The 23,566-nt window shown below is 56.1% G+C and overlaps 14 protein-coding genes across 14 annotated transcripts; 9 read left to right on the forward strand and 5 right to left on the reverse strand.

Annotated features, from left to right (window-relative positions):
- Window positions 1-518: 518 nt before the first annotated feature.
- BCV69DRAFT_8761 (hypothetical protein) lies at window positions 519-2,725 on the forward strand. Its single transcript, XM_025495593.1, has 2 exons — window positions 519-2,090; window positions 2,165-2,725. The coding sequence occupies exons 1-2, from the start codon at window positions 683-685 to the stop codon at window positions 2,494-2,496; spliced, it is 1,740 nt and encodes a 579-aa protein (XP_025350903.1). The 5' UTR covers window positions 519-682; the 3' UTR covers window positions 2,497-2,725.
- On the reverse strand, window positions 2,648-3,387 carry BCV69DRAFT_296061 (hypothetical protein; the record flags this gene model as incomplete). The annotated part of the gene is made up of 3 exons (XM_025493963.1): window positions 2,648-2,680; window positions 2,770-3,170; window positions 3,303-3,387. The coding sequence occupies 3 exons, from the start codon at window positions 3,385-3,387 to the stop codon at window positions 2,648-2,650; spliced, it is 519 nt and encodes a 172-aa protein (XP_025350904.1).
- Window positions 3,388-3,574: 187 nt separating this feature from the next.
- Window positions 3,575-4,438, reverse strand: BCV69DRAFT_279668 (hypothetical protein). The gene is made up of 2 exons (XM_025491335.1): window positions 4,365-4,438; window positions 3,575-4,003 (listed from the first exon to the last, which is right to left on the reverse strand). Exons 1-2 carry the CDS (start codon window positions 4,420-4,422, stop codon window positions 3,864-3,866), a joined length of 198 nt encoding a protein of 65 aa, XP_025350905.1. The 5' UTR covers window positions 4,423-4,438; the 3' UTR covers window positions 3,575-3,863.
- Window positions 4,439-4,867: 429 nt separating this feature from the next.
- Window positions 4,868-5,994, forward strand: BCV69DRAFT_279669 (hypothetical protein). Its single transcript, XM_025491336.1, has 2 exons — window positions 4,868-5,648; window positions 5,725-5,994. Exons 1-2 carry the CDS (start codon window positions 4,920-4,922, stop codon window positions 5,920-5,922), a joined length of 927 nt encoding a protein of 308 aa, XP_025350906.1. The 5' UTR covers window positions 4,868-4,919; the 3' UTR covers window positions 5,923-5,994.
- A 322-nt stretch (window positions 5,995-6,316) lies between these two features.
- Window positions 6,317-7,543, forward strand: BCV69DRAFT_265001 (Shwachman-Bodian-diamond syndrome protein). The gene is made up of 5 exons (XM_025490769.1): window positions 6,317-6,382; window positions 6,483-6,493; window positions 6,598-6,709; window positions 6,789-6,918; window positions 6,994-7,543. The coding sequence occupies exons 1-5, from the start codon at window positions 6,378-6,380 to the stop codon at window positions 7,492-7,494; spliced, it is 759 nt and encodes a 252-aa protein (XP_025350907.1). The 5' UTR covers window positions 6,317-6,377; the 3' UTR covers window positions 7,495-7,543.
- On the reverse strand, window positions 7,536-9,513 carry BCV69DRAFT_8851 (EXS-domain-containing protein). Its single transcript, XM_025495605.1, has 3 exons — window positions 8,823-9,513; window positions 8,323-8,748; window positions 7,536-8,241 (listed from the first exon to the last, which is right to left on the reverse strand). The coding sequence occupies exons 1-3, from the start codon at window positions 9,377-9,379 to the stop codon at window positions 7,578-7,580; spliced, it is 1,647 nt and encodes a 548-aa protein (XP_025350908.1). The 5' UTR covers window positions 9,380-9,513; the 3' UTR covers window positions 7,536-7,577.
- An 800-nt stretch (window positions 9,514-10,313) lies between these two features.
- BCV69DRAFT_8890 (hypothetical protein) lies at window positions 10,314-11,382 on the forward strand. The gene has a single exon (XM_025495607.1). The coding sequence runs from the start codon at window positions 10,449-10,451 to the stop codon at window positions 11,253-11,255; it is 807 nt and encodes a 268-aa protein (XP_025350909.1). The 5' UTR covers window positions 10,314-10,448; the 3' UTR covers window positions 11,256-11,382.
- BCV69DRAFT_279673 (hypothetical protein) lies at window positions 11,027-14,062 on the reverse strand. The gene has a single exon (XM_025491337.1). The coding sequence runs from the start codon at window positions 14,030-14,032 to the stop codon at window positions 11,510-11,512; it is 2,523 nt and encodes an 840-aa protein (XP_025350910.1). The 5' UTR covers window positions 14,033-14,062; the 3' UTR covers window positions 11,027-11,509.
- A 148-nt stretch (window positions 14,063-14,210) lies between these two features.
- On the forward strand, window positions 14,211-16,533 carry BCV69DRAFT_8950 (hypothetical protein). The gene has a single exon (XM_025495621.1). It carries the CDS (start codon window positions 14,491-14,493, stop codon window positions 16,393-16,395), a length of 1,905 nt encoding a protein of 634 aa, XP_025350911.1. The 5' UTR covers window positions 14,211-14,490; the 3' UTR covers window positions 16,396-16,533.
- Window positions 16,534-16,580: 47 nt separating this feature from the next.
- On the forward strand, window positions 16,581-17,863 carry BCV69DRAFT_8940 (alpha/beta-hydrolase). The gene is made up of 2 exons (XM_025495618.1): window positions 16,581-17,120; window positions 17,217-17,863. The coding sequence occupies exons 1-2, from the start codon at window positions 16,671-16,673 to the stop codon at window positions 17,781-17,783; spliced, it is 1,017 nt and encodes a 338-aa protein (XP_025350912.1). The 5' UTR covers window positions 16,581-16,670; the 3' UTR covers window positions 17,784-17,863.
- An 80-nt stretch (window positions 17,864-17,943) lies between these two features.
- On the reverse strand, window positions 17,944-19,254 carry BCV69DRAFT_243779 (hypothetical protein; the record flags this gene model as incomplete). Its single annotated transcript, XM_025490083.1, has 3 exons — window positions 17,944-18,554; window positions 18,717-19,001; window positions 19,047-19,254. The coding sequence occupies 3 exons, from the start codon at window positions 19,252-19,254 to the stop codon at window positions 17,944-17,946; spliced, it is 1,104 nt and encodes a 367-aa protein (XP_025350913.1).
- Window positions 19,255-19,498: 244 nt separating this feature from the next.
- Window positions 19,499-20,646, forward strand: BCV69DRAFT_291753 (Fcf1-domain-containing protein). Its single transcript, XM_025493764.1, has 3 exons — window positions 19,499-19,622; window positions 19,721-20,159; window positions 20,273-20,646. The coding sequence occupies exons 1-3, from the start codon at window positions 19,552-19,554 to the stop codon at window positions 20,345-20,347; spliced, it is 585 nt and encodes a 194-aa protein (XP_025350914.1). The 5' UTR covers window positions 19,499-19,551; the 3' UTR covers window positions 20,348-20,646.
- A 185-nt stretch (window positions 20,647-20,831) lies between these two features.
- On the forward strand, window positions 20,832-21,799 carry BCV69DRAFT_296071 (hypothetical protein; the record flags this gene model as incomplete). The annotated part of the gene is made up of 3 exons (XM_025493964.1): window positions 20,832-21,407; window positions 21,489-21,688; window positions 21,766-21,799. The coding sequence occupies 3 exons, from the start codon at window positions 20,832-20,834 to the stop codon at window positions 21,797-21,799; spliced, it is 810 nt and encodes a 269-aa protein (XP_025350915.1).
- A 222-nt stretch (window positions 21,800-22,021) lies between these two features.
- BCV69DRAFT_296072 (hypothetical protein) lies at window positions 22,022-23,521 on the forward strand (the record flags this gene model as incomplete). The annotated part of the gene is made up of 1 exon (XM_025493965.1): window positions 22,022-23,521. One exon carries the CDS (start codon window positions 22,022-22,024, stop codon window positions 23,519-23,521), a length of 1,500 nt encoding a protein of 499 aa, XP_025350916.1.
- Window positions 23,522-23,566: the final 45 nt, after the last annotated feature.

Here is a 23,566-nt window from a genome sequence, read left to right on the forward strand (position 1 = left end):
ATGAGTGACGCCAGCCAGGAAGAATTCCTCGCCGCCAAAAAATTGTCCCTGCGTCGCTGCTCCCGAAGCGAGATTTCAAAGTCCGGCGATCCTCTTTCCGTCGACCCAATCAATCGCGGAGGCACACACCGACGGACAGACGCACAGGCGCTGCTAGTCTGGTCAGTCCTGTTCATCGTAGACGACGACCCATCGCCATTCTCATCTGTGCCATCCACTGGCCACCTCACCCTCTTTTGAGGTCATCTTTGAGGCATGTCTGCTTCAAAGAAACCGAAAGCTGCGGGTCGCGGCCGAGCCTCCTCGTCGAAGGACCGGTCAAAGGCGACGCCCATTGCGCTTTCGGAAGATGATCAGCTCTTACGCTACCAGCCCCTTACACAAGAGCAGCTGGACTCGGCAGTCGATTTCGAGATTGAGCTCGAAGATTGGAAAGGTCAGCATGGAGCTCATGAGGAGCATGTGAAGAGATGGAGACGCAAGCTGCTATTGAGCCATTCTGGAAAGGCGCGGCAAAAGAAGCAAGTCAGCACGAACGTCGCCCCAGCTCTGACCGCTGAGCAGGGCGAAGGGCCAGGAGTGGGATCCAAACGTTCTGCGACGGTCCCTGTACTGAGTGCGCAACCAGACTGGCTGGAGTTACGGGAAGGAGGCCTCGACGCCGACAGTCCACTGGCAGACAATGACACCAGAGCAGCGTCAGCCGCTCCCGACCTTCGCGTTCTCGGAACACTTCCTCTCGGTCAGAAGACGCCCCCCCCGTGCCCGGCCTGCAGTATCAATCTCACCGTCGCAAGTCAGTGTACCCGACAGCGCTGTCGCAGCTACACCAGGACCATCGACAGCCGCTCGACCAGGGGCGCCCCTGGCAGAGCAGTCCGTTCACACACCCGGCGGCCCCGCTTCTCGCAATGCAAGCTATGGCAGCCTCTTCAGTGCATCCGATGAGCCCACGGGAACGGCAGAGAGCAGTTCAGCGGGAACAACCTCTGGTCGTCGTCTGCAAGGAATCGAGCTGCAGGAAAAAGATTGGGCTCACGAACCTGCGTCGCCCATCAAGGATCCGCGACCTGAGGCGGTAGCTCAAAAGAGCAATGGTAAAGGCAAGAGGAAAGCACCAGAGGATGGTGGTCAAATAGTCACCAGCAGTGATGATGATGAGGAACGTGCTGAAAGAGAGCGCAAGATCAAGGAGAAGAAGCTGCAGAGGAAGAAGCGCGAAAGGGAGGAAGAAATGGAGCGCGAGCGTGTAGCATTGAAGGCGAAGAAGAAGCAGAAAAAGAAGCGAGACAAAGAGCGAGAGCCAGAAAGACAGACGAAGGCAAGCTCAAGTTCCAAAACTCACAAGCACCAGGGAGGCGAGGTGGACGACCTTCGATCCAACATCAATGCCGATGCATTCGCTAGGTCCACTGCTCCCTCAACCCGCAAAGATTTTGCCTCACACTTAAAGAAGCTACAGCAAGCTCGCAAGGGTATCGTCGTGGATTCTGATGCTGATGACGAGTCGCAGTCAGCGGATGGCGACAGTAGCGCATCGTCAGTATCGAGTAGCAGCGGCAGTAGCTCCAGTTCTTCGGGCTTCGTTGTAGGTGACGACGAGATCATCCATGAGAGCGGCAGAGTTGTCAAAAAGAAAGCCCCTTTGCCTACAGCCCGTCAGCGCTCTCCACTGAGCCTTGGAAGTGTTCTCGGACGAAAGCTCGACTTTAGCGAGGCTTGTGGAGAGTACCTGCGCTGGATCACGATGAAGATCTTGAGTACAGTCACCCAGCTGCCCCGGTCGCGGCAGGAAGAGCTGCGCAGAGCTCGACAGCAGCTCCAACAACATGTGGAAGACTCGCGACGATTGCTGTCCTCTTCGGCGATGCGTCGCCAATTTACTTGGTACCTGAGGCACTACCCGAACCTGGAAAGAAGACTGCTATTCTCTAGCGAAGTACAGGATCATCGAGGATGTAGCGCTTGCCACCGCTCGAAGCAGAAGTGTGACTCAGAGCTGAGCTTCGGTGGTAGGCTCTATAATCGCGATACGCTAGAGTTCCTCGACACGGAGGAGGAGGATCTGATGAGTTCGGACATGAGCTCCAGTGAGTCATTGTATCATAGCGACATCATTCACTACCCCGGCTGACCATTTCTCTACGCCGCTACCTCTCCCCAGATGCCGAAGACGTCGTGGAGCACAGAAGCGCCAAAGACCCTAGCATCACTTTCAAGCGTCGCTCATCGCAAAAAGGCAGGTTGCACGTATTTCTCTGCGGTTCCTTCTGCGCAAATCGCGCCGTACTGCTGCATTCGCTTACTCACTGGGAATACCAGACCCTTGGGAGAGTCTTCAAGGCAGAGGAATGCAAGGCTATAAGACTCAAGCACGAGAGGGGCGGCGATGTCACTGAGAGGGAGATTGAGAAGATCGTCAGAATGCACGTGGACAAATTGAAGAGGGACTTGCTGAGCTACAAGAGGCAAGCTACTGAGATTGCTCAGAAATGAGGAGCGGCTGACTCTGCGTAGGGGAGAAAGGGGTCTGAGGCGGCGACTGAATGTACACCAACTTGGGCGAGCTCGTCACTACATAGCCGCTGTACCTGTCAAGTACGCTCCATGAAGCTAGGTGGGATTATAGCATTGAAAAGTTTGACCATCAAGCTCGCTGTGACAATGAAGCTCCTCCGCTCTGCAAGACGAGTCAGCAATGAACGAAGCGGGAGAGGGGTCAGTGTCTCGCTCCACGGGCATCAGACGTCCCCATGTCTACACACTCACCATGACTGCCTCCATTTCTACCTCATCCATCACAAGTGTCGAAGTCTTCCAGAATCTCGGCGGTAGGTCATGCAGATCTTCCACTGTTCCCTCCTTGACCTCACTCTGCCCTGACTTCGGTCCGCCAGACCCAGATCCAGCCTCCTTTGCTCCCTGTCCCGACCTCGATCCTCCAGCAGCTCCATCAACTCCACCCTCAGAAGGAGCCGACGACCCTCCCCTCTTCTGCGCCTCCATGTCCTCCTTTCTCATACCAACCTGGAACTCCTTGGCAGCAAGCTCAAAGGGCTGCAGCTTATTGGCGTCAAAGTGTGGACCTGACTCGAGCGTCTTTTGGAACTTGGGGAAGTCGTCGGCGATCTCTGCTGGTGCGGCTGGATGAGGGTGGGTCTCGGATTTCTCTGTAGAATTGAGAAAAGCAAGGTTCGAGCATGAGAGAGAGAGGAAGGGTCACAGAGTGTTAGGTAGGATGGAGTAGAGTTGGGCTGATGGATCACTGTGGCACGAGACTCCTCTCCTCCAGTCCAACTCACGGTGAGGCGCCTTGCGATCTGGGAACCGGATTGCCGGCTGTCGTGCACTTTGAGCCTTGGCTCTTCTAACAATTGTTCGCAGCATGATGAAGAGAGCGTGAGCGAGCGAGCGAGCGAGCAAACGAGGCAAGATGTATGTGGGTATGGAGGGAGGCAACGAGCGTCGGGCGGCAACATCGGGCAACTTCTTCTCCACCACTTCCGTTCCAGGCCGGCACCGCTCGCGCGTGGGAGCACAGGCTCACACCGGTCCACACATAGAGAGGCACATGTTGGCGAGTTGACTAGTCATGATGATTGAGAGAGCTCATGAAAACGGATGACAATCGATACAAGTACAAACAGAGGGGAAAAGATGTAGGTATGTAATGCAGACTCGTATGTTGATGGCGCGGGGCAGCGTCAAAGTGCGGAGCGTGCCGAGCTGGTGAGCTGTTCCAGGAGCGTTTTTGATCGCCGGGATGATGACGAGGCCGCCAGTGTAGTGTCGCGAATTTGAGAGACTATGTTAGAGCATGATTGAACCTCACTCTGTGTATCTCAGTGGAATGTTGGCCTCCTCTACCTCCTCCTCTTCGGCTTTCCTCCATTCTTGCTGCCTTTCCTGGGCTTCCAGCCCTTTGCTGCCCTCCAGGTCTCCCTCCTAGATTCCCTATTTCCCGAAGTCGAAACCTTCTTGTCTCCACCAGCCTCTCCGTCTACTGGTAGCGTAAAATGGGCGTGCCGGGAGAGCAGAGAGCATATGGGTGATAATGTCAGCGCAGGCTCAAGTGATGGGCGTAGAGAAGTGGAAACGTGGAACTCATGACTGGCCCTGATCGTTCCCCTTCAGCAGCCATCCCAACTTCTCGAGGGATGCTGTGGCGCTCTGCTGTATAGCGAGCCCAGCATCCGACTCGGAGTCAGAAGGCGCATCGCTCTCATCAAACATGCTCACGCTCAATTCTGACGGATCGCAGAGGCCCAAAAGGGCGTACGAGACATCGTCGAAGAAATGCACATCCCTCTGTCCTGCATCGCTGTACCTGTCCTTGCTTGCACTGAGCTGCTCTCGATACCAACCTTTTGTTTCAGCGGCATCTCCTGGCTGGGCCCCTTCTTGTTGCTCTTCCTCAAGCATCTTCTCATCTCCCTCGATCCCTTCCACCTCGTCTGCCTCTTCTTCAGCTACTGTCCTGCCGTGCTTGTTCTTTGCAGCGAGTCTTGAGGCGGTCTGATGCAGACGCGCAGCCTGCACCACGGCATAGTCTGACTTTGGGTTGTATCGCTTGACGTTGCGGGAGCCGAGCTTCGACTTTGAGCGGATAGACTTTGCCATCGCAGCGATACGTGTGAGGTTGGCGGTGGTAGTGAGGAGGCGTAGCAGCTGTCTGTGGCGGATGAATAAAGTGAACTCTGTGTCGCCGTCTTGTGGATACCAGGTCAAGAGTGGCGAGGTAGTGAGGATCGCTGAGCACCTATTGAGCTTCGAAATTTTTGGGCGGGAAGAATGTCGCGGAGCTCGGAACGGAAGGGCTCCCGGACCTTCCTGACGTGGGGCCACGTCTTGGAACCTTCGCTCGGACCTCTGTGAGATTGCTATCTTGGCATCCTTCTCATTCGACAAGAGCGTCTATCATGTCGTCCTTTACGCTCAAGGTGCACAATCGTAATCTACCCGCTGCGAACAATGCCACCTCTTCGCCATACCCGCTCACTCTGAGCTTCTCATCTGAGCCAACTCTTCTCGAGATCAAGAAGGCTATCCACGCCCAAGTCCCCAAGCTCACGAAAGAGAGGCAGCGGATCACCACGGGCGACAAGAAGCCTCTGCTCGATGATAAGGCCAAGAGCGGTGCGAAGAGCGGCGATGATCTCTACGTCAAGGATCTGGGACCTCAAATTGGCTGGCGAACAGTGTTCCTCGTCGAGTACTTTGGTCCCATCTTCATTCACCCGCTCTTCTTTCTAGCCTCGCAGAAGTACTATGGCTCTTACGAAGTCTCGGACGTACAAATCGTCGCAATTGCCCTCGTGGTCGCTCACTATCTCAAGCGTGAATACGAGACGGTGTTTGTCCACCGCTTCTCCTCCGGTACGATGCCCCTCTTCAATGTCTTCAAGAACTCGGCACATTACTGGATCTTGTCTGGTATCTTCCTCGCCGCCTCGATCTACCGACCCGCCTACGGAGCCAAGGCTCTCCAGGGAAGCACCCAGACCAGCGCCTTCTACCTGACTGCCTGCGCCGTAATATGGACCATGGCTGAGTTGGCCAACTTCCGATGCCATGTGATCCTGCGGAATCTTCGAAGCGAGGGTGGCCGTGAGAGGAAGATCCCACGAGGCTTTGCTTTCGAATACGTCGTAAGTCTCAAGCGCGTGCTGCGGGCGTCCGACATATGGCTATGCGACGATACTGACCCTCTTGGCCTTTCCACAGTCCTGCCCCAACTACTTCTTTGAGACTGTCGCCTGGCTGGCCTTCACCTTCTTGACCCTCTCCCCCGCTGCTGCCCTCTTCTCAGCAGTCTCCGTAGGACAGATGGTCATCTGGGCGGTCAAGAAGCACAAGAATTACAAGAAGGAATTCGGCAAGGAGTACCCTCGCCGAAAGGTCATGTTCCCCCTTATCTTCTGAGTGAGGAAGGAAAGCAGCAATATGGACGATGCAGTAGCGATTGAAAGCGGTCAAACAAGTGAAGGATGAGGGCGAGAGAACGGCAGTTGGACTAGCCGATGTGAGACCATGTATAAAGCAACAGGAACTACCGTCTGGCCCAGTGTCGAAGTCTAAATTGCGGATCGTCACAGATAATGGTACCTTCATAGCCGCACTTAACAGAATAGTGTGATGCAAGCAGTGATCCAACCTTAGCACGTCTTGTGTTGAGAGCCCTGAAACCCCACCAAATTCCCATTGAGACCATTGTGTAGTTTCCAATCGTATCGCCTACCCACGGGCGAGCGAGTCGAGTCGACAAGTGGAGCAGCCGAGTTTCCGGCGGATTTTCTCTCCTTTCCGATGGAGGTGTCTCGGCTGCACTCTGTGATCGTACTGCATATACCATCCTCTTCGTACCCCAGTCAAGCAAGATGCCGTAAGTAAAGGGAGGTTGAGTGAGATCTGAGTGTAAGGTGTCTGCGCCTGACAATGCCTGGAGGTCTTCCTTTTACTGATTCGGTCTGGCGATGTCGTAGTATCAATCAACGTGAGTGAGCTTGCTGCCCTAGTCGCCCGCCGTGCATAATGCAGCAGCATCGAGGCCAGATCTGACAGATCTCTACCCTCTTTCAATCCCCATTGCTTCGGTAGCGGCCAACCAGATCAAGCTGACAAATGTGTCCGTCGTGAGACTCAAGAAGGGCGGGAAGCGCTTCGAGATTGCTTGCTACAAGAACAAGGTTCGCGAGTGGAGGACAGGCGTGTGAGTCTGGCTCGCCGGAGCGTGGGGGGATAGAATGCCCAGCATACTGACGAAACGTTTTCGCCATTCTATGCTACAGTGAGAAGGATTTGGATGAGGTGGTACAGATTCAAAACGTCTTTGTGAACGTCTCAAAGGGACAAGTGGCGCCTCAGGAGGATTTGCAGAAGGCCTTCAACACCACAGATCGGGAGAAGATCACGCTCGAGGTGAGTAATTGGAAGAGATATATGCGTGCGGATCTGTGGAAAGCTAACTCGAGTACTCTCTGCTACCTCTCATAGATCCTGAAGAAGGGCGAGCTACAAGTAGGCGAGAAGGAGCGCAGCGCCGAGCTGACCAATCTCTGGCGTGACATCGCAACCCAAGTCTCATCACGCTGTGTGGATCCATCGAATAAGCGGCCCTACACGGTAGGGGTGATCGAAAAGGCCATGACCGAAGTACACTACAGCGTCAAGACGGGCAAGGCAGCCAAGTCACAAGCTTTGGATGTGATAAAGCTTTTGCAGTCCAACAATGTCCTACCCCTGGAGCGCGCACGGATGAGGATCCGTCTCACCTTGCCTAGCAAAGAGGGCAAGAGGCTGAAGGACAAGGTCATTGAGAATGTGGAAAAGGTCGAAGAGGAGGACTGGTCAGAGGAGTGGGAGCTGATTGCCGAGATTGATCCGGGAGCGTTGAGAGTGCTCAATGACCTGCTGGAGACAGAGTCCAAGGGCAAGGGCAAGATCGAAACGCTCAACTTTGCATCTGTGCAAGAAGGCGAAGGCATGAACGATTGAGTCGTTGCATGAGGCACGAGTGCAATCACATCACCATATCTAAGCAAAGAAAGTGTTGCTGCATAGAGATTGGGTATGGCGCGTCACAGAGCATCGCCTTCTGCGGGGCCTCCTCTCACTGCAGAGCTCATCTCCAAGTTCTCTTCTGTCCGCCTCTCCTTCAGCAGCCAGCCCGCTCTCTTTCTCTTGACGACTTCCCACTCTACCCTGAGAAAGACCCAACCACATCTTCGAGCAATCTCGGCCACTTCCAGAACAAAGACGCCGGATTCCAGCTCTACGAGCTGGGCGAGGTGGGGGGAGAGCTTGAGGGACCAAGTGAACCGTAGAACCAGGTCCAGGAGAATCGCAAGGTGATAGACCGTGGGAGGGAACAACATTGCCGTCGAGGGGACATCTGTGGCTGCAGCAGAAGACGGACGCAGGATTCTCGTCGAAAGTGGGCCAGGACGATGGTTTGCCGAGCCATCTGCATCTGTTCCCTTTAGGCCGTTGCTGCCAAGCAACTTGTCGTCCTCCCCATCAGCGTCGTCATCGTGTGCTGACGCAGCTCCACGGGCTGCTGGCCACGTACTCAGACCTCTTCTATGCACTGGGCGTGCAGGATGGTGCCTTGTCGAGCCGAACAGGACCGCTGTGGACGCTGTAAGGGATGACCAAGTAGATGGCTTGAGGCCTTCGAGACCCCAGTCATTAGTCACGTCCCACCAGTAAGAGAAGAGCGAGTTGATGAGGATGGACAAGAGCCTACGGGGCATGGTAGGGAGTGTGAGCCTCCCGCTAGACATAGACCAGCTTCCGTGCTCGAAATATGTATACGGTACTTACCAGGCAAACCAAAGTCCGTTGCTATTCTGTTCGCTGGGCACCCCTCCCGCTCTCGAACTCTGACTAGCACTGATCCAGATGACTGGGAAGGCGCTGGCATACTTCAGAGCATTTGCCAGGGGTCTCTTCGATTTGACACTATGACTGCCACCACCGGGCCGTTTCCTCGCACCTGTGTGCTGATACTCTGCCAGACACTGTATCAGGCGAATAGCATAGGGCAGGCTGACCAGCAGCGGTACGACCCAGCTTCCTCGGCCGTTCCACCAAGTGTGGTGCTCTTTGCGCGGGACCAGAAAGCATGCCGTCAGCCATACATCACCGAAGACCTTGGCGAAAGAGGTCAGGACGTCTGCCAAGAGGATGGACGGAAAGGTCGGCGAATTGAGAAGGAGGGGAGCTGGGAGGATGAGGGAGAGGAGAGATCTGCGAGAGGAGGGAAGGGGGAACTGCAATGAGCCAAGGATTCTCCTTGTGAATGAATCTCGACCACTACTCACTGTCCGAAACGTTTCCTAACGGATCTCCATATGACGTTGCCGGGCCACACTCCGGCTACAAAGACGGCCAGGATAGCTACGCCTTGGAACGCTTGCGCATGCCTTCCCGCTGGGTCACCTCCCTGTTGGGTGACATAATGCCTGAACAGCAGCCAATTTGCTATTGTCCAGACTGCAAGGGTCGCGGACAAGCCGTAGATGCTCTTGTGAGCTCGCAAGGACGTGGGAGCTGCTGCAGGCGCAGCATGGGCTCGCCTTCGCTGGTTTGGAGCACTGTCCGTCTGGTGCAGTGGAAGCTCGTTGCTGCTGCTGTTGGGATGAGAGCGATCGCTACCCTGGCCAGGCGAAAGGACGTCGTCTGTATCTATGCCAAGTCTGTTGAGTACCTGAATGTTCAGACCCCAGCAGAAGATCCCAAAGGAGATGAGAAGGAGGACTCGGTATGGCGGCGGGAATGCCTCTGAGAAAGGATGCTGCGATGAACGTGGATGGAGAGTTTCATACTGTGATGCTGTTGAAGGGAAGGAGCGTATCCGGCGCTCTTCGCCCCAGCTCATGGCATTGATGAGCTGCGAGGTTCAGAGCTGATGGTCAAGAGGAGGGACGAAGGCAGGTGAGCGTACCACACCAAGAAGATCATCGGAAGCTTAAGCACCGCTTCGACGGAAAGGGCGCGTCTGTCTGCCGAGGCGGTGAGTGATGATGGATGGCCCTGCGCGTGCGATGGCTGTGGAGCTTGACTTCAAGCATGCTCGTCTGCAACGTCGCCTGGAGCGGGCAAGATGGTACCCAACACCAACACCTTGGACTCTGTCTTCTTCCACTTCACTTCTCAAGCAGTGCACAACCAAGGCGTCCAGACGCGGTTGATGACCCTGGTGGAGGTGACGTGACCTCGTCCATCTCCCACTGATTGTGCTCCCCCTTCCAGCCGTTCCGTTGAGGCCGAGGCTGCCAAAAACGATCATGTCGGCTTCTGTTCTCCCTTGTCCGTCGGAACTCGATTGCTGCTGCTGACTGTCATCTCTACGGTGCTGAGTGAGCATGACAGCATTCCACACTGACCGTGGGAAGGGATACCAAGGGCGCCCCTTGCAGCTTGTGGCGCCAAGGGTCCAACCAAGAGTGCGGGCGGGCGGTGCGACGCGTCGCGGTGACAATCCAGAAGCAAGGAGGCGGCAGGCGTGTCTCAGACTGCCCAGACGACCTTCGGTCAACGTGCCGGCGGAGCAGGACTGGGCGAGCTGTCATACACCCTGGGTCTGCTTCAGGATCGATCAGTCACCATCCCTGTCGGCAGACACTGGGTGTGTAGTCCCGTCGATGAAATTCAGCCGAAGTGTGGCGTTTGTCTAGCTTTCTCTCGGCGAGGCCATCATCGAGCAGCGAGCTTCAGAAAGCACTCTCTCGACGATGACGGCGGATATACAACAAGGGGGGAATACTTTGAGCCAATCGACGAGAGTGCAGGCTCAAACCAGATATGGACGAGATCTCCTTCTGTATTGCATATCCACGTTACCTGCTAGCTGCTATATAGGACTCAGAGTGAGACACTCAAGTCAGCAGGACTGGCTCCTCCGACCATTATCACGTCCTCGCTTCCGACATTGAAGAGCACACATAATGTCCGTGCTACATCCTCCACAGAAGAAAGGCAGCTTCTCGGTGACAGGCATCGTTCTGACTACCATCAGCGTTGCCGCCGTCCTCACGGCAGCAATCGCCCTCTACGTCCGCTATCGTCGCATCCAACGAGCCTCGTCGGCGCAAAGCCCTCGGTCATCACAGCAGCCTAGGGAGTCTCGCTTCAAGAGCCTGTGGATCCTTGCTGCCCGCCATAGGAAAGGCAACCCTGCAGTCTTTTCCGAGACGAAACAAAGGCCTACAGAAGGCAGCCGAGCGCATTCGCGTGGTCAGAGCTACGCCACGACATCGAGCAAGGGAGACGACATCGAGCTGGATATCAGCGACGTGCAATGGACCCAAAGCCCGCACTGGATTCAGCCGCCGACACTTGAGCGGCAGCAGACCGCACTATCGATCTCCGTCGAGCACCTCGGTCAAGTTGACGCACGCGTAGGGGCCGACGCTACACCAGCACAATACCAATCGATGTCTAGATCGCCCAATCTCTCACTTTCGAGGGCAGAACCCACATCACACCTAGCACCCAGCTCCTATCCTCAGAGACCTCCCCTCGTCAACAACCACAGCACGGCCGGCTCCACACTCAGCATCCCACGAATCGTCATCGGCGGCTCTCCCATGCCGAGTCCCACTCACTCCGCCTTCCCCGCGAATGGTCTTCGTCGGCCAGGCACGCTCAGCCGTCATGGCTCCGAAGCACCTTCCTTGGCCGACTCTGTCCCGCGGACGGTGACACCGACGGAGGAAATTGACGAGGACATGATGCTGACGGGCTCGGCATAGCTAGTGGATCGCATCAGAGTGCTCTTTCGCTGATCTGCTGGCCGGATCTCGCGAGGTGCCCCCTCAGTCTATACCTCTCCCAACAATTTCCTTCTTGAACGGGACCCATCATTCTGAACACTCATTATCCTGAGAATTTTCCAGCGTCATGATCGCTCTGCTTCTTCATGTACTAGTATGTTGTGGCCCTCGCCAGACGAAGTTTTGTATTTATATCTTGCAACCAATACACGAGCAGATGTTAGACTGCACTTCTATGAAGCCATTTCTGCGTCGTCCTCGTCTGCCTCTACCGCACCCACGGCCCATTCGCCGATGATGTCCCATCGACTGCCTCCAGCAGCAGCACTGAGGTACTTGACAAAGTGCAGGACGCCTTCGTCCCTGAGCGCTACTGAGAGCGTATTAAAAGATGGCGTGAGGTTGAGCAGAACACCATCAAAGTCCTCGTCCTCCTCGTCCTCAAAATCTTCGTCTTCCATCTCCTCGTCTTCCTCGGCGTCTTCATCCTTCTCTGCAGCTCCATCGGCCTCCTCAGCGACATCGCCATTGACGACTTCTTCCTCATCTTCGTCCATGCCTTTGCCGCTGGGTTCGCTCAGCTCGTTGAGCCACTTTGATCCACTCGAGCCTCCGTTGCTGATCGAGTAGCTGGGTCCGCTCTGGAGGACAGAAGTTCGGTACGAAACAGTCGAAGAAATGGTGAGAGACGCAGCTAGAGCCGACAGTAGGGCCTGCAAGTGCTCAGAGGCGACTCTCAGGAGAGCCTCCCACTCCTGCTTCTCGCTGCTAGTAGAGTCAGAGGTAGATGGCTTGATAGACAGAACATCGAAGTGGAAGGAGCCGCCAACGTTTCCGTGGAGTGTCAGAAGGGCTTGGGAGATGGCGTCGTGTAGCTCCTTGTCCGATGGCGCCGAAGAGGACTGAGGGGCCGAGATACCCAGAACGACGTATTGTTGATCGAACTCCTTCACGTTCTTCCTTTGTAGCGACGGCTTGCTGCTTCCCTCGCCGTTTGTAGTCACGACCTTGCCTTCGTCCTCGGCGATGATGGCAGCGGCTGCTTCTGTCTCAGCCTGAGCTTTCGACTTGCTGCCGCCAGCCTGCCTGTACACCTCCCCGGTAGCATCGACGTCCTCCTCGTCGGGAGCCATGTAGCACGACCAGCCCCCGATCTCACCGCTCTCCCATTTGCCTGCAATCTCCTTTGCCTGCTTCTTTGTCAGCTGCGATGGACCTGCTTTGGCGGACTTCTTTGCTTTTGAACCCTTACCCGCCAGGCCTTTGGGTCCGCCAGTACCGCCAGCGGCATCGAGAGCGATGCGGCCCACATCTGGAGTCAGACCAAAGCAGACGTCGAGGACTGCCTCTTCGTCCGCCCGGGCGAGACTGTAATCCAGTCCAGGTCGGAAGCGCCTAGCCTCGAAAGGCCGGTGAGAGATGGGTACCAGCTGGGTGATGTTGGCCAGGAAGTGTCGGAAAGCCGAAGAGGGTAGCACTGAAGTGCGAATGATGTCCAACAGCTCAGCAGGTGAATCCAGAGGGAGAGTGGCTGGTATGCTAGGATTGGAAGCGAGAGCTGCATCTGCTGGCTTTGATGCTCGGAGCGACAAGAAGCGTTGACGGTGTGGTGGCCCGACAATGGACCAATCGCTGTCTACGCCCGTCTCTTGAGCTGGAATGACGATCCCCTCCTCGCCCTTTCCTTTCTTCCACCACCGGAATCCATCCTTGTCATCCATGCTCTTCAGCCCCTTTTCGAGCGCAGCAGCGACCTTGCTGTTAAAGACATCGGAGAGGAGGATGTGTGATTCGTCTCCGAACTGCTCGAACAGCTGGCCCTGCGTCTTGGGTGACAAATATGCGGGGTTGAGGAAGGGTCGCAGGAAATTGACGTCTGCTTGAGTCATTTGCGAGCCAGGAAGGGGCGGCTCAGCATCCTCTGGGTAGGAGGTGTAAGAAGCAGCGAATTTCTTCGACGATAGGCCCTCAGCACTAGCATGGTCCTTTCGCTCCTTCTCCTCTCGTTCTTCATCCGCTGGATCGAACCCTTCCTCGTCAGGCTGCGGGCGATGGAACCATCCAGAGATTGACAAGCGCGAAGCAGTGGGGTGAGCCACCTCCTCCACAGAGTGGAAAGAGTGGCCAGGCTGCACGGTGAAGAACGTGTACTGGTTCCATTTTGGCGGGATCACGACGCTCGGGATGTTTTCGGGCTGTCGAGCGTGACCTTCTCCTTCGCTCGGCTTGACGGGGTACAGCTCCAATGCTCCTCCCCACTGGGGCTGCCAAGGCTGAGCTGGGTCGGGAAGATAAAGAATGTATGAGACCCTCCTGGTTGCGATGACGTCGTCGTGATTGAGCAAGTGACATCCCTGTCGGTAGTCGTTGATGCTCATATCCTTCTTCTTGGCGCTCAGAGGGCCACAGCCTGTGACATCCTGGAGCCACTGTCTGAACTCTGGCGAGTAAATGGCGTCTCGGACCTTGAGCAGATATTTCAGTCTCTCTGCCTCCGTCTCTGGCAGGCCATCGAGGTTGGCGAGGTCTCCGGTCTGGTTGACTTTGTAGATATCAGTCTCCTTTTCGGCGAATCGCAGCTCCTCTACAATCTCCTCGCGGGCCTTGCGAAGAAGCTCGTCAGAGATCAGGGCGTCGACGACTGCATGCTTGTACGGCTGCGACGATGCGAATTTGGACTGGTAGGAGGCGCGCGAATCTTTCGAGAGCAGCTTTGGAGCGAAACGCTCCTCGATCTCTGCTCTGACGTCGGCCATGTTGGTGGTGAGTGATGATAGAGGGTGACGAGAAGAAGTGAGGGCGAGGCGAGGAGCGCCCTTGGGACCAAAATTCTTTCCGTCGGGGGCTCCGTTCCGATCACTGGACTGGCAGAGCCGGCAGGCAGGGCAAAGGCAATGCAAGGCGAGCCGTGGCGGAGGCTAAGCGCCGGCAGCAGCTTCCGTCACCACTGCCCCCACTAACCTCGACCGTATCACCACCCAGTAACATCTTCTCCTATCCTTCTCCTCCAGGCTACCCTTCCAGCAATTGCCGTCCTCACTAGACTCACGAGTGCCGGCCAGATTGGCCTGGCGCCCCTCAGCCTCGCGCCGCCACCAAGTCAACTCAGATCGCACTTCCCCTCGCTTGCTATCTCCCCCGACGATCCATCCGGGCGCTCGAGTCATACGTAGCATCCCCATCAGCACACCTACCACACGTAACAGCATCAAACATGATCACTCCCTCTTCTTCATCATACGGTGCTGCTCGCGGTTCGTCGATGGCCCGGCGAGCTGAGCTCGATGCTGCTTTTGGTGAGGAAGATCACGCCTTTGCCTCCAGAGCAGCCGACGGTCCTCCCGGCTATGACGCCACTGAGTCTCGCGAAGCCTCTCAAAACGGCAATGCTACATCGGACGTCTTCTTCGACGCTGGTGACGCCATGGGAGAAGAGCCTACCCGGCCGACACCGTCGCAGAACAGCGTTCATGATCCTCTGGGGGCGTCTGGGGGAGATAACGACGACGGAGAAGACAGTCTGGATGATGCTACTGCTCACCTCAATTCGTCACGATCTCAACGTCCGGCCAATCTAAGCAGGACCATCAGTGGTACATCACAGCGTGGATACGACTTCGAGAGGCCTTCTCACTTTGGCGCCAACCGGTCTCGCTCCTCCTCCACCGCCATTAATGCTTCGAATGCGACATCGGCTTCTCCCTACGGTGCAGGAGGCGACGCTAGTACTAGTCGTACCGCCTTGAATTCCTCTGCACCCTCCAGCAGCTCATTTCAGGCATCTTCGGATGCTAGTGGCATGGCAAGAGCCCGGCTCTATCTCGGCCGCTTTGGGCGCTTTGTAGGAATGCGGGTTCCGGGCGCAGCATACTCGAGCCTTGCCCAGGCGGAGGCCAACGGCGAGCAAAACCCAAGACGGCGAGTTATGGGTGGAGGTCTCGGTCAAGATGGTGTCTTTGCCAATCTCAATGCTAAGCCAGAGACCCGCAGACGGCGGGCAAACAATGGAGGCTCTGAGGACCGTGGAGAGGACGATGATTTGGCCGACGACGTCCTCCCGCCCACTTACGAGATAGCAGCTGCCGACGCTGCCCCTGGCTACTGGGAGACCACAATTGCTCCTGGTGGTCTGGGATGGACTCCCGGCGGTGGCAACGTCGGAGACTTGGAAGATCTCATTCTGGAAGGCTTGCCGATCGGTAATGTCTTTGGCTTTGCTTGGAATCTCCTCGTCTCAGTGTGCTTCCAATTCGTCGGGTTCCTCCTGACTTATCTTCTGCACACCACCCACGCTGCTCGATGCGGCTCTCGAGCTGGCCTAGGAATCACGCTCCTTCAGTACGGCTTCTATCTACGGACGAGAGCTTTGCAACTGGAGGAGGGCAACGATGGCAATACAGGTGGAAGCGGAAGCGGAAACGGCAACAACAATGGGGCCGACCCGTCTCCATCCACAGACTGGTTTGGTAACAGCAGAGCTATCAATGCAGGGAATGCGGCGAATGCCACTGCCTCTGCCGATGGTGAAACAGTGACAGCGTTTGGCTCAAACGGAGGGAACACTTCAGGCGAGCTGAACACTGATACAAGCGAATGGCTTGCTTACGCTCTCATGATCATTGGATGGCTCATCCTACTGTCCTCGGTCCTATCCTACTTCCGGATCCACCGATGGGGACGAGCACTCATTGCTGCCTCTAGGAGGGAGCAGGAGAGCACTCGCGCGGCCGAGAACGGCGGCCAGGCCCCGGAGGCGACCGAAGAGAGCAATGCTCCGATTGGATTCATTCACCGTCTGAGGACTGTCATGGGCCCACCAGCCTACAGAAACGCCGGCAGGAGTACTGGAACCGGAGAGGATTGGGTCATCTACCCAGGGGCAGCAGCCGGGGCGGGATCTGCAGGTCCGGCGAGTGCAACAAGTCCTCGTCCTGTAACTGCAGCCGGTGGTGTCTCCACTTCCATCTGGGGCGCTCCTCCGAGGGCCGGGACACTCGCTTACCCCGCCGTGGGCATGGACGAGGAGCAAGAAGATGGCGCGGAAGAAGAGGAGGGCGAGCACCTCTCGCCTGAAGAGCAGCGCTTGATGAGCAATATGAGGAGGGCAGGACTGTTGTGATTATACTCTTGTTCCACGTTGCCGTGATACATCTCCTGTCGTTCTGCTTTCCACTTGTTCATATCACTCCATGACATCCTTATCGGCTACTCGCGACCCGAGCCGGAACAAGTCTGCTGCCCTTGCTCCACTTGATTTCTCTCACGAGCGGATTGGAGTTGCCGCTTCCGTCGGATTACGGTGACGCGACAAAAATATGTCCAAGCGAGCACTTCTTCGCTGAAGGTTGCCTTCTTTCTTATCTTGACATCTACCTCCTTTTTCATTGTATCCGGATGTCTGACACTGCCAACAACTCAGTGGCTGGGGCTCGGCGAGCGCCGTCCTCTGCCCCCCTGCAAGTCCATGCCTGGTCAATCGAGTACATCCGGCTCAAAGCCTTCGCCTTGGCCATTCGTACCGTCATTGGTGGACTGAGTCCTATAGCGGAACTCTTCTTTCAGAAAGTGCCCAAAGAAGTAGAAAAGGTCAAGACTTCCATCCCTTCGCGGCAGCCTGGTCGGTCGATCAAGGTTCACATCTATACCCCCAAGGACGCTCCACAAGGCAAGAAGCTACCCGTCCATCTCAACCTTCACGGATCTGGTTTTGTCATTCCTTCCCTGGGCTCAGATGCAGAGTTCTGTGGTGAGATGGCAAAGAGGCTGGAGTGTGTGGTGATAGATTGTGACTACAGGAAGGCTCCTGAGCATCCGGCTCCCGCGCAGATGCAAGATGCTGAAGATGTGAGTAGCGCGAGGGATGGTGGATTGGAGCTCACGAGGCGCTACAGGACGGCGAATGAGGAGCTCTTATGCTAACTCAAACTCCTGTTGTGACAGTGCATACTTTGGGCGCTGACTCAAGACAGCAAGTATGATATCTCTCGCGCCTCCGTCGGCGGCTTCTCAGCGGGCGCCAATCTTGCCCTCTGTGTTGCCGGCCTGCACGGCGACCACCTTACGGCATGCATCTCCTTCTATCCTCCCACGGACTTCCAAGTCTCTCGCTACCGCAAGGAGGCTCCAGAGAAGCACTCTGCTGCTATCCCTCCTGCCGTGAGCAAGTTCTTCGACAGGTGCTACCTCGTTGCTGGCACGGACAGGGCGGATCCTACCGTCTCGCCTGTGGAGCAGGACACAAAGAAGTTCCCGCCGCACGTATGGGTGATGTGCGCTACTGGTGACACACTGTATCACGACGGGGAGAAGTTCATTGAGAAGCTGGTCAAGGAAGGACACCCTGATGCACGCTTCCACAAGATCACTGGCGAAGGACATGCCTTTGACAAGTTTGCTAAGTCAGGCACTCCTACGGCTCAGAAGAAGACGGAGGTGTATGATGCGGCGATGCAGATGGTGCACGATTCTTGGAAAGATTCGCCTCGACGCGAGGGGGCCAAGTTGTAGACGCGAATGACATCGAACAAAGATCCCGTCGACCGCCGCTACCGACCCTGTATCATCGTTAGATCCATGGGTTCATCATAATAGCAATGCATGATAAAGGTATACGAGTATTGACAAGTAGCATTGCTGGAAGCCCACAAAGTGCATAAGGCAGGCCTGGCTACGCCTTCTTCCTCCTCTTGTTGGCACCACTCTGCTTTGTACCCGTGCTATCGGCCCCCACGCTTCCTTCCTTCTTGACGGTTCCGCTGCTGTCCTTGAGCTTCATCCTAGACTGGCAATCAGAGCAGTACCAAACCTGCGGCAGAGGTTTGCTGAGACCAACACAGTCCAAGTGGAACCACTCGAACTTGCACTCGTCCGAATCGCACCCAATCATCTCGCCATAAGACACCTTCTGACAGAAGCAGTACAGGTTCTCGTCCTTTTCGTCTTCACCTTCGTTCGCACCATGTTCATCGAGCTCATAGGCATTCGTCAGAGAGAGGTCCTCGTCGTGAGAAGAGTCCTTGTTGGCCGAAAAGACGTTTGCCAGGCCAGAAGAGCTGGCTCCGAGTCGTGACTTTTGCAGACCACCAGACTTGCGAGGACGACCTGCTGAGCTACCGTAGGTTGCAGGTGATTGCATTCCACCCCTCGAGGGCGAGTCGAGAGAGCCGTACCCACTCGGCGAGCCCAGCGCAGCGGAAGGGGTACCACGTTCAGAAGAGAGAGCTCTGGCGCCAATTCGACCACCCGAGGGCGTTGCATTGGCCGGTCGAGTACTCAGCGCTGAGCCTAGCGGTGAAGAGGTGAGGGGGGCAAGGGAGATGTGCGTCGGTGCTTTGCGCTTCATGCCTGATCCGCTGGAGCCAGTGATGTCGCCATTCGAGAGTGTCGGCATGCCCATACCACCCGCACTTGTTCCCACGCCAAAGGCAGACGCGATTGCACTTAGTATAGACCCTCCTGCTGCTCCGCCCGCTGCAGCCGAGCCTGGCAGAGGACCCAAAGAATGCGACGAGGCGGCGACGTTGCTCTCGGCGGTATTCATGACGCCAGGCGCAATCTTTGTAAAGACCTCTTCAAGCCTTAGCTTGTGAGCATGGATGATCCTCCACAGTCTGAGGGAGAGGACCTCCTTGTGAGCAGACCACTCATCTGCCCTACGGTAGTCGAGCTTGATTCTCTCCATCAACTTCTCGGCCCTGACCTTGTCCTGCTCAGTCAAGAGTGCACCTGCACCCGCCGTGTTGATGCCATTGGCCGAACCTCCAGCAATACCTCCAGCCGAGACGGGCGCTCCGGGGGAGCCCTTGTTGAGGAGCTCCCTTAGTTGCGACTCTCGTAGGGAGATCTTGGGAAGCAGGTCCTGCACTTTGGAGTCCTTGTGCTGAATCTCCTTGAGGATGTGTGAGACCTCGTGCGGCACATTGTCCAGGGAGGAGGCGTACTCTTGGCACAATGCGGCAATCTCTGCTGGGTCGTCCATGATGGATGAGGCAGAGGAGGGATGCTCAGCTGCAAGTGGCGAGACAGGAGACGTTGGCGGTATCCGCGTCTGCTCTACGGATGGGCAGCGTGGATGGCGGCGGCGGCAGGGGGCGTCGAGGCTGGGCTGCATGGGCGGCGGCGGCCCAACTCTGCGCGAGAGATTTTGACAGGCAGGCCAAAAGGAATTTAATCTACCCTGCCGTCTTTTTTGCAGGGGATCTTCCCTCACCTCACCTCACCAGATGGTCACCTCTTCATAAACTCCCACCTCAGCTTCACCCTTCGTCTTTCGAAGATGACAAAGAGGAAGCAAATCAAGAAGTTCGGCGCGGTCAAGCGTCTGATCAATCCCAACGACCAGCGTCTGTGAGTGGTGTACCAGAGGAGACAGGTCGCAGCGGGAGTCCCTGTTCGCCAGTAGTGCCTTGGACTCACACATCTTCATCTACTCTCCCTTCGCACAGCAAGGAGAACCAGGTCAAAGCAGACGCAAAGAAGGCAGCAGAAGAGGCCAAGAAGGTCCGACACGTAGAGACAGCAGCTTCATCCTTGTTCTTTCAGCACAATACTGCTCTCGGACCGCCCTACCGCATCCTGGTGGACACCAACTTCATCAACTTCTCGCTGCAGAACAAGATCGAGCTGGTGCAAGGCATGATGGACTGTCTCTACGCCAAGAGCATCCCATGCATCACCGACTGCGTCTTGGCCGAGCTTGAGAAGCTGGGCCCCAAGTACAGAATCGCGCTGCGGGTGGCTAGGGATCCCAGGTTTGAGAGGTTGCCTTGCAGTCACAAGGGAACCTACGCGGACGACTGCATCATCGACAGAATATCAACGCACAAGTGCTACATGGTAGCCACGTGTGATAGAGAGCTCAGACGGCGCGTCAGAAAGGTACCTGTGAGTGTACCTCGTAGTAGCAGTGGGGTTTGACCCTCGTCATGCTAGCCGTCTCTTCTTGCACAATAGCGCTGACATGCTTTTCCGGTCTCGCCTCGTTCATTTCGACCTAGGGTATCCCTCTCATGTACGTGTCGAAACGCCGCTACGCTGTGGAGCGTCTCCCGGATCAAGGAATGGCCTCATAGAAGAGCGATCCTCCTTACCTTCACAAGGTGACAAACAGTAAGTCTCACTCTGTTCAGTTCCGATGGCTCTGGAATTGCAGAGAAACCCATTCCCCGTCCGAAAGATGAAAACTATCCTTTTAAATCAGCTAGCCTTGCGGACTTACCAATCTGCTCGTGCGAGGAAGCAACTTTGTCATAGTTACACTGACTCACGATGGGAACGAGAGGGGAGGAGGTCGCGAACTTCGCCACAATGTACTGTCGTTCTTTGTGCTGACTCTGCCTACCCCTTCTCTTCAGTTGTGCGCTACTACGGCTATAAAATGGAATGTTGACCTGCAGTCCACGCACCCGCCCCGGCGGCCCTGAATCGTGACAGCAAAAGGCTTGCATGCCCTTGTTCCACTTTTGCGAGTTTCCTGTTTCCGGTCCCAATTCTGTACTGCAGCTTCCTCTCCGTACAACTCCTCAAGATCACCTGCAACCCTCATCGTCTGCAAAGATGGGAGACAACAGCAAGCAAGCGCCGACATGCATGGATATACAGACCCTGTCTTTCGCAGGGGCAGGCCTGGTCGCATCTCTCACACTGTTAACAGTCCAATTGGTTCTTCAGGTCGCTCTATGTCGCACCGATCCAGCTCCCCTCATCGTCTGCACCCTCCTAGTCTTCATCTTTGTCAAGGCCCTTGGCCTCTTTGGCTCCTCTGGCGGCATCATGGATCGCATCGCCAGGGGTATCATGGCAGCTGGCGCAGCCATGCTCACTCCCGAATCGCCTGCTCGACCTGCTCCTCCTGCTCCTCCTTCTGGGCAGCCGAAAAAGGAGGACAAGAAGAGCGGAGAAGACAAGCAGGACGACAAGAAGGGTGGTGACAATAAGAACGGCGACAACAAAAATGGAGATAACAAGAACGGTGACAACAAGAAGAATGGTGGAGAGAAGAAAGACGAGAAGAAGGATGAGAAGAAAGATGGAGGTGACAAGAAGGACGAGAAGAAGGATGGAAAGAAGGACGAGAAGTCCGGAGACGATGAGATCACCAAGATCGTCAAGAAGTACCTCGAGCAGCTCAAGGTAAGTGAGTCCGTTCAGGGCCGGGAGCTTTCATGCCTGTCACCTAACAGTTCTGTATATTTCTTTTCCATCATCCTATAGCACTACAAGCCCCCTCCAGCTCCAGCGCCGGCGCCAGCGCCGACTCCGCAAGAGCCTAAAAAGGTGGAGCCCAAGAAAGAGGAGCCCAAGAAGGAAGAGCCCAAGAAGAAGTGCCCTCAGCGGTCACCGCCTGGCCAGCCCGATGCTTGCTGGAAAGATGGCAAGCGCAGAGTCAAGACCTGGATCAGCAAAGATCCCGAGTGAGTGTCTCTTGCAGGCGCAAGGACGACATTCTGCAATCACCCATCTGATGATCAAATCTTCCTACCGTACCCAGCTGCTGGAATTGTGATTGTGGCAACGGCAAGTAGGCGTACGTGACACGGACTGCTTCTCTGTATCGTACACATTTGCAATACATCGCATGATACTCGCTCCGTATAACCGATCGACTGGGCATGTACGACTGTGCGTGGGATGTGGAGTGTGGGCTGCTTTCAGATTGCCGCCCTTTCCGTCTTTACCCCACAATTCGATCGTACCAAGTCATCATCTCGCGCCGCCTGTAGGCTCCAGTTTGCTCGGCGCCCACCATGTCGGTCCTCTCTACCATGTCAGGGGAGCGGCTCACCCTTCCTTTTGCTCGGCGAGGTTCCTCACTGGACCTCAAGCTAGACCTGTACCCATTTCTCCACGCTCCCTCTTCCACGTCATCCTCCTCGTCCTTCCCACCTCCCTCCCCTTTCGTCCTCTACGTCCATTCTGCCTTTAGCAACCCCTTCTTTTCTGGCTCTCGCAGGGATGTACCCGTATGGCTGCTGGAGCTGTGTGAGAAGAAGGGCTGGCCCCTGGTCGTTGGGGACTACCGCCTCGCTCCGGAAGTGGGCGTAGGAGAGATGCTGGAAGACCTTCAGGCGCTGTGGGACTTCATTGCCAAGGCCGAAGAGCCTTCCTATGTCGGCAGCTCCAACATTAGCGCCAGTAGCAAAGCTAGCGCCTCCAATACTCGCGCTTCATCTCCGTCTGTGACGGAGGTGATCACCCGTCTCAACTGGTCCATCGTGTCTGCCTCCCCCGCGTCTGAAGCGGATACGGGCGCGCATACCTTGAATCAGAACTTTGCACTGCTACAGCAAGGGCGGGGACTAGACCCTACTCGGGCATGTGTATTGGGAGCGGGTATCGCTGGAAGCTACCTAGCGCTGAGGGCTGCTGCAAGTTTCAGCCCGGCACCGCTCGCTGTGTGTGCTGTAGGAGGAGGAGTCGAGCTGCAGTCTCGAGACGCTGAGGTCGGCTCGCCCATAGCACTCACTGCCGATCATGAGGCTCTTCTTGCGCGCTTGGGTCGTCCTGATCTTGCCATTGTCAATGCACTAGACCGCTCTCTGAGGGATAGTCATGCTTTGGGAGCTGCGAGAAGAGGAAGTGAGCCATGGTGGCGATCTCGCTTCTACTCTTCCGCTTCGAGGCGGCGGAGCGAGCCTGGCTACAGAGAAGGCAAAGAAAGAAGGGGTTTCTACAGGGCGCTACGGAGTGCCGGTAGGCTAGGAGAGGTCTTGAGGGAGCAGGTTCCGATGGAAAAGATATTGGACGACCTGCATCGGGACAAGAAGGGATACCCACCAGTCCTGGTCTTCTCTTCGAGGACAGAGGGGGTCACCGACCTCGATGGCGGGATCAGCACTTTCATCAATTCGCTGAGGCGACGAGATCCCATAGCCGCCGTCTTTGACGACTTACTGACGGCTGGACTTGCTACGAAGAGGTGGGAAGAACGCAAGATAGCCGCTGACGATCAGAGCCATCAGGGTCGTCCGTCCACAATCACTACCGGTCTATTCGATCCCGGCAGGCGATTCATGCACCGTCGCTTGCCTCACATTGCAACGTCGCTTGATGGGCGAGAAGGGCATGAGCAGACGCAGCTACGCCTCCACTCTGTGCATCGCGAGGACCCTTCCTTGCAAGGCGAGTTTGATGCACTCGAGGCCTTCTTTGAACATTGGTTCGAGAGAGGGCCAGCGGTAGACGGTCCAGAGGGGACAGAGAGCGACCGGATTATGAAGAAAAGGAGAGCGGCTGAAAAGCTCTAATCTGGTCGGCTAGCGTTCTGACGATGAGTCAATGTACAAGGGCGC

The sequence above is a fragment of the Pseudomicrostroma glucosiphilum genome (assembly GCF_003144135.1).
Source record: "Pseudomicrostroma glucosiphilum strain MCA 4718 unplaced genomic scaffold BCV69scaffold_1, whole genome shotgun sequence".
Classification (NCBI taxonomy): Eukaryota; Fungi; Basidiomycota; class Exobasidiomycetes; order Microstromatales; family Microstromataceae; genus Microstroma; species Microstroma glucosiphilum.

Coding starts and splice junctions, on each gene's coding strand:
- BCV69DRAFT_265001 (XM_025490769.1), top strand. Junction 6,710..6,788: donor CGCGAGTGGAGGACAGGCGT/GTGAGTCTGGCT, acceptor TCTATGCTACAG/TGAGAAGGATTTGGATGAGG. Junction 6,919..6,993: donor GGGAGAAGATCACGCTCGAG/GTGAGTAATTGG, acceptor TACCTCTCATAG/ATCCTGAAGAAGGGCGAGCT.
- BCV69DRAFT_8761 (XM_025495593.1), top strand. CDS start 683: ATGACACCAGAGCAGCGTCAGCCGCTCCCGACCTTCGCGTTCTCGGAA. Junction 2,091..2,164: donor GAGTTCGGACATGAGCTCCA/GTGAGTCATTGT, acceptor ACCTCTCCCCAG/ATGCCGAAGACGTCGTGGAG.
- BCV69DRAFT_279669 (XM_025491336.1), top strand. CDS start 4,920: ATGTCGTCCTTTACGCTCAAGGTGCACAATCGTAATCTACCCGCTGCG. Junction 5,649..5,724: donor GCTTTGCTTTCGAATACGTC/GTAAGTCTCAAG, acceptor GCCTTTCCACAG/TCCTGCCCCAACTACTTCTT.
- BCV69DRAFT_8950 (XM_025495621.1), top strand. CDS start 14,491: ATGATCACTCCCTCTTCTTCATCATACGGTGCTGCTCGCGGTTCGTCG.
- BCV69DRAFT_8940 (XM_025495618.1), top strand. CDS start 16,671: ATGTCTGACACTGCCAACAACTCAGTGGCTGGGGCTCGGCGAGCGCCG. Junction 17,121..17,216: donor AGATGCAAGATGCTGAAGAT/GTGAGTAGCGCG, acceptor CTGTTGTGACAG/TGCATACTTTGGGCGCTGAC.
- BCV69DRAFT_8851 (XM_025495605.1), bottom strand. CDS start 9,379: ATGAGCTGGGGCGAAGAGCGCCGGATACGCTCCTTCCCTTCAACAGCA. Junction 8,749..8,822: donor GTTAGGAAACGTTTCGGACA/GTGAGTAGTGGT, acceptor CTCCTCTCGCAG/ATCTCTCCTCTCCCTCATCC. Junction 8,242..8,322: donor AACGGACTTTGGTTTGCCTG/GTAAGTACCGTA, acceptor CATGCCCCGTAG/GCTCTTGTCCATCCTCATCA.
- BCV69DRAFT_279673 (XM_025491337.1), bottom strand. CDS start 14,032: ATGGCCGACGTCAGAGCAGAGATCGAGGAGCGTTTCGCTCCAAAGCTG.
- BCV69DRAFT_291753 (XM_025493764.1), top strand. CDS start 19,552: ATGACAAAGAGGAAGCAAATCAAGAAGTTCGGCGCGGTCAAGCGTCTG. Junction 19,623..19,720: donor AATCCCAACGACCAGCGTCT/GTGAGTGGTGTA, acceptor CCCTTCGCACAG/CAAGGAGAACCAGGTCAAAG. Junction 20,160..20,272: donor GGCGCGTCAGAAAGGTACCT/GTGAGTGTACCT, acceptor ATTTCGACCTAG/GGTATCCCTCTCATGTACGT.
- BCV69DRAFT_8890 (XM_025495607.1), top strand. CDS start 10,449: ATGTCCGTGCTACATCCTCCACAGAAGAAAGGCAGCTTCTCGGTGACA.
- BCV69DRAFT_279668 (XM_025491335.1), bottom strand. CDS start 4,422: ATGCTTGAGGAAGAGCAACAAGAAGGGGCCCAGCCAGGAGATGCCGCT. Junction 4,004..4,364: donor AGATGCCGCTGAAACAAAAG/GTTGGTATCGAG, acceptor TTACGCTACCAG/TAGACGGAGAGGCTGGTGGA.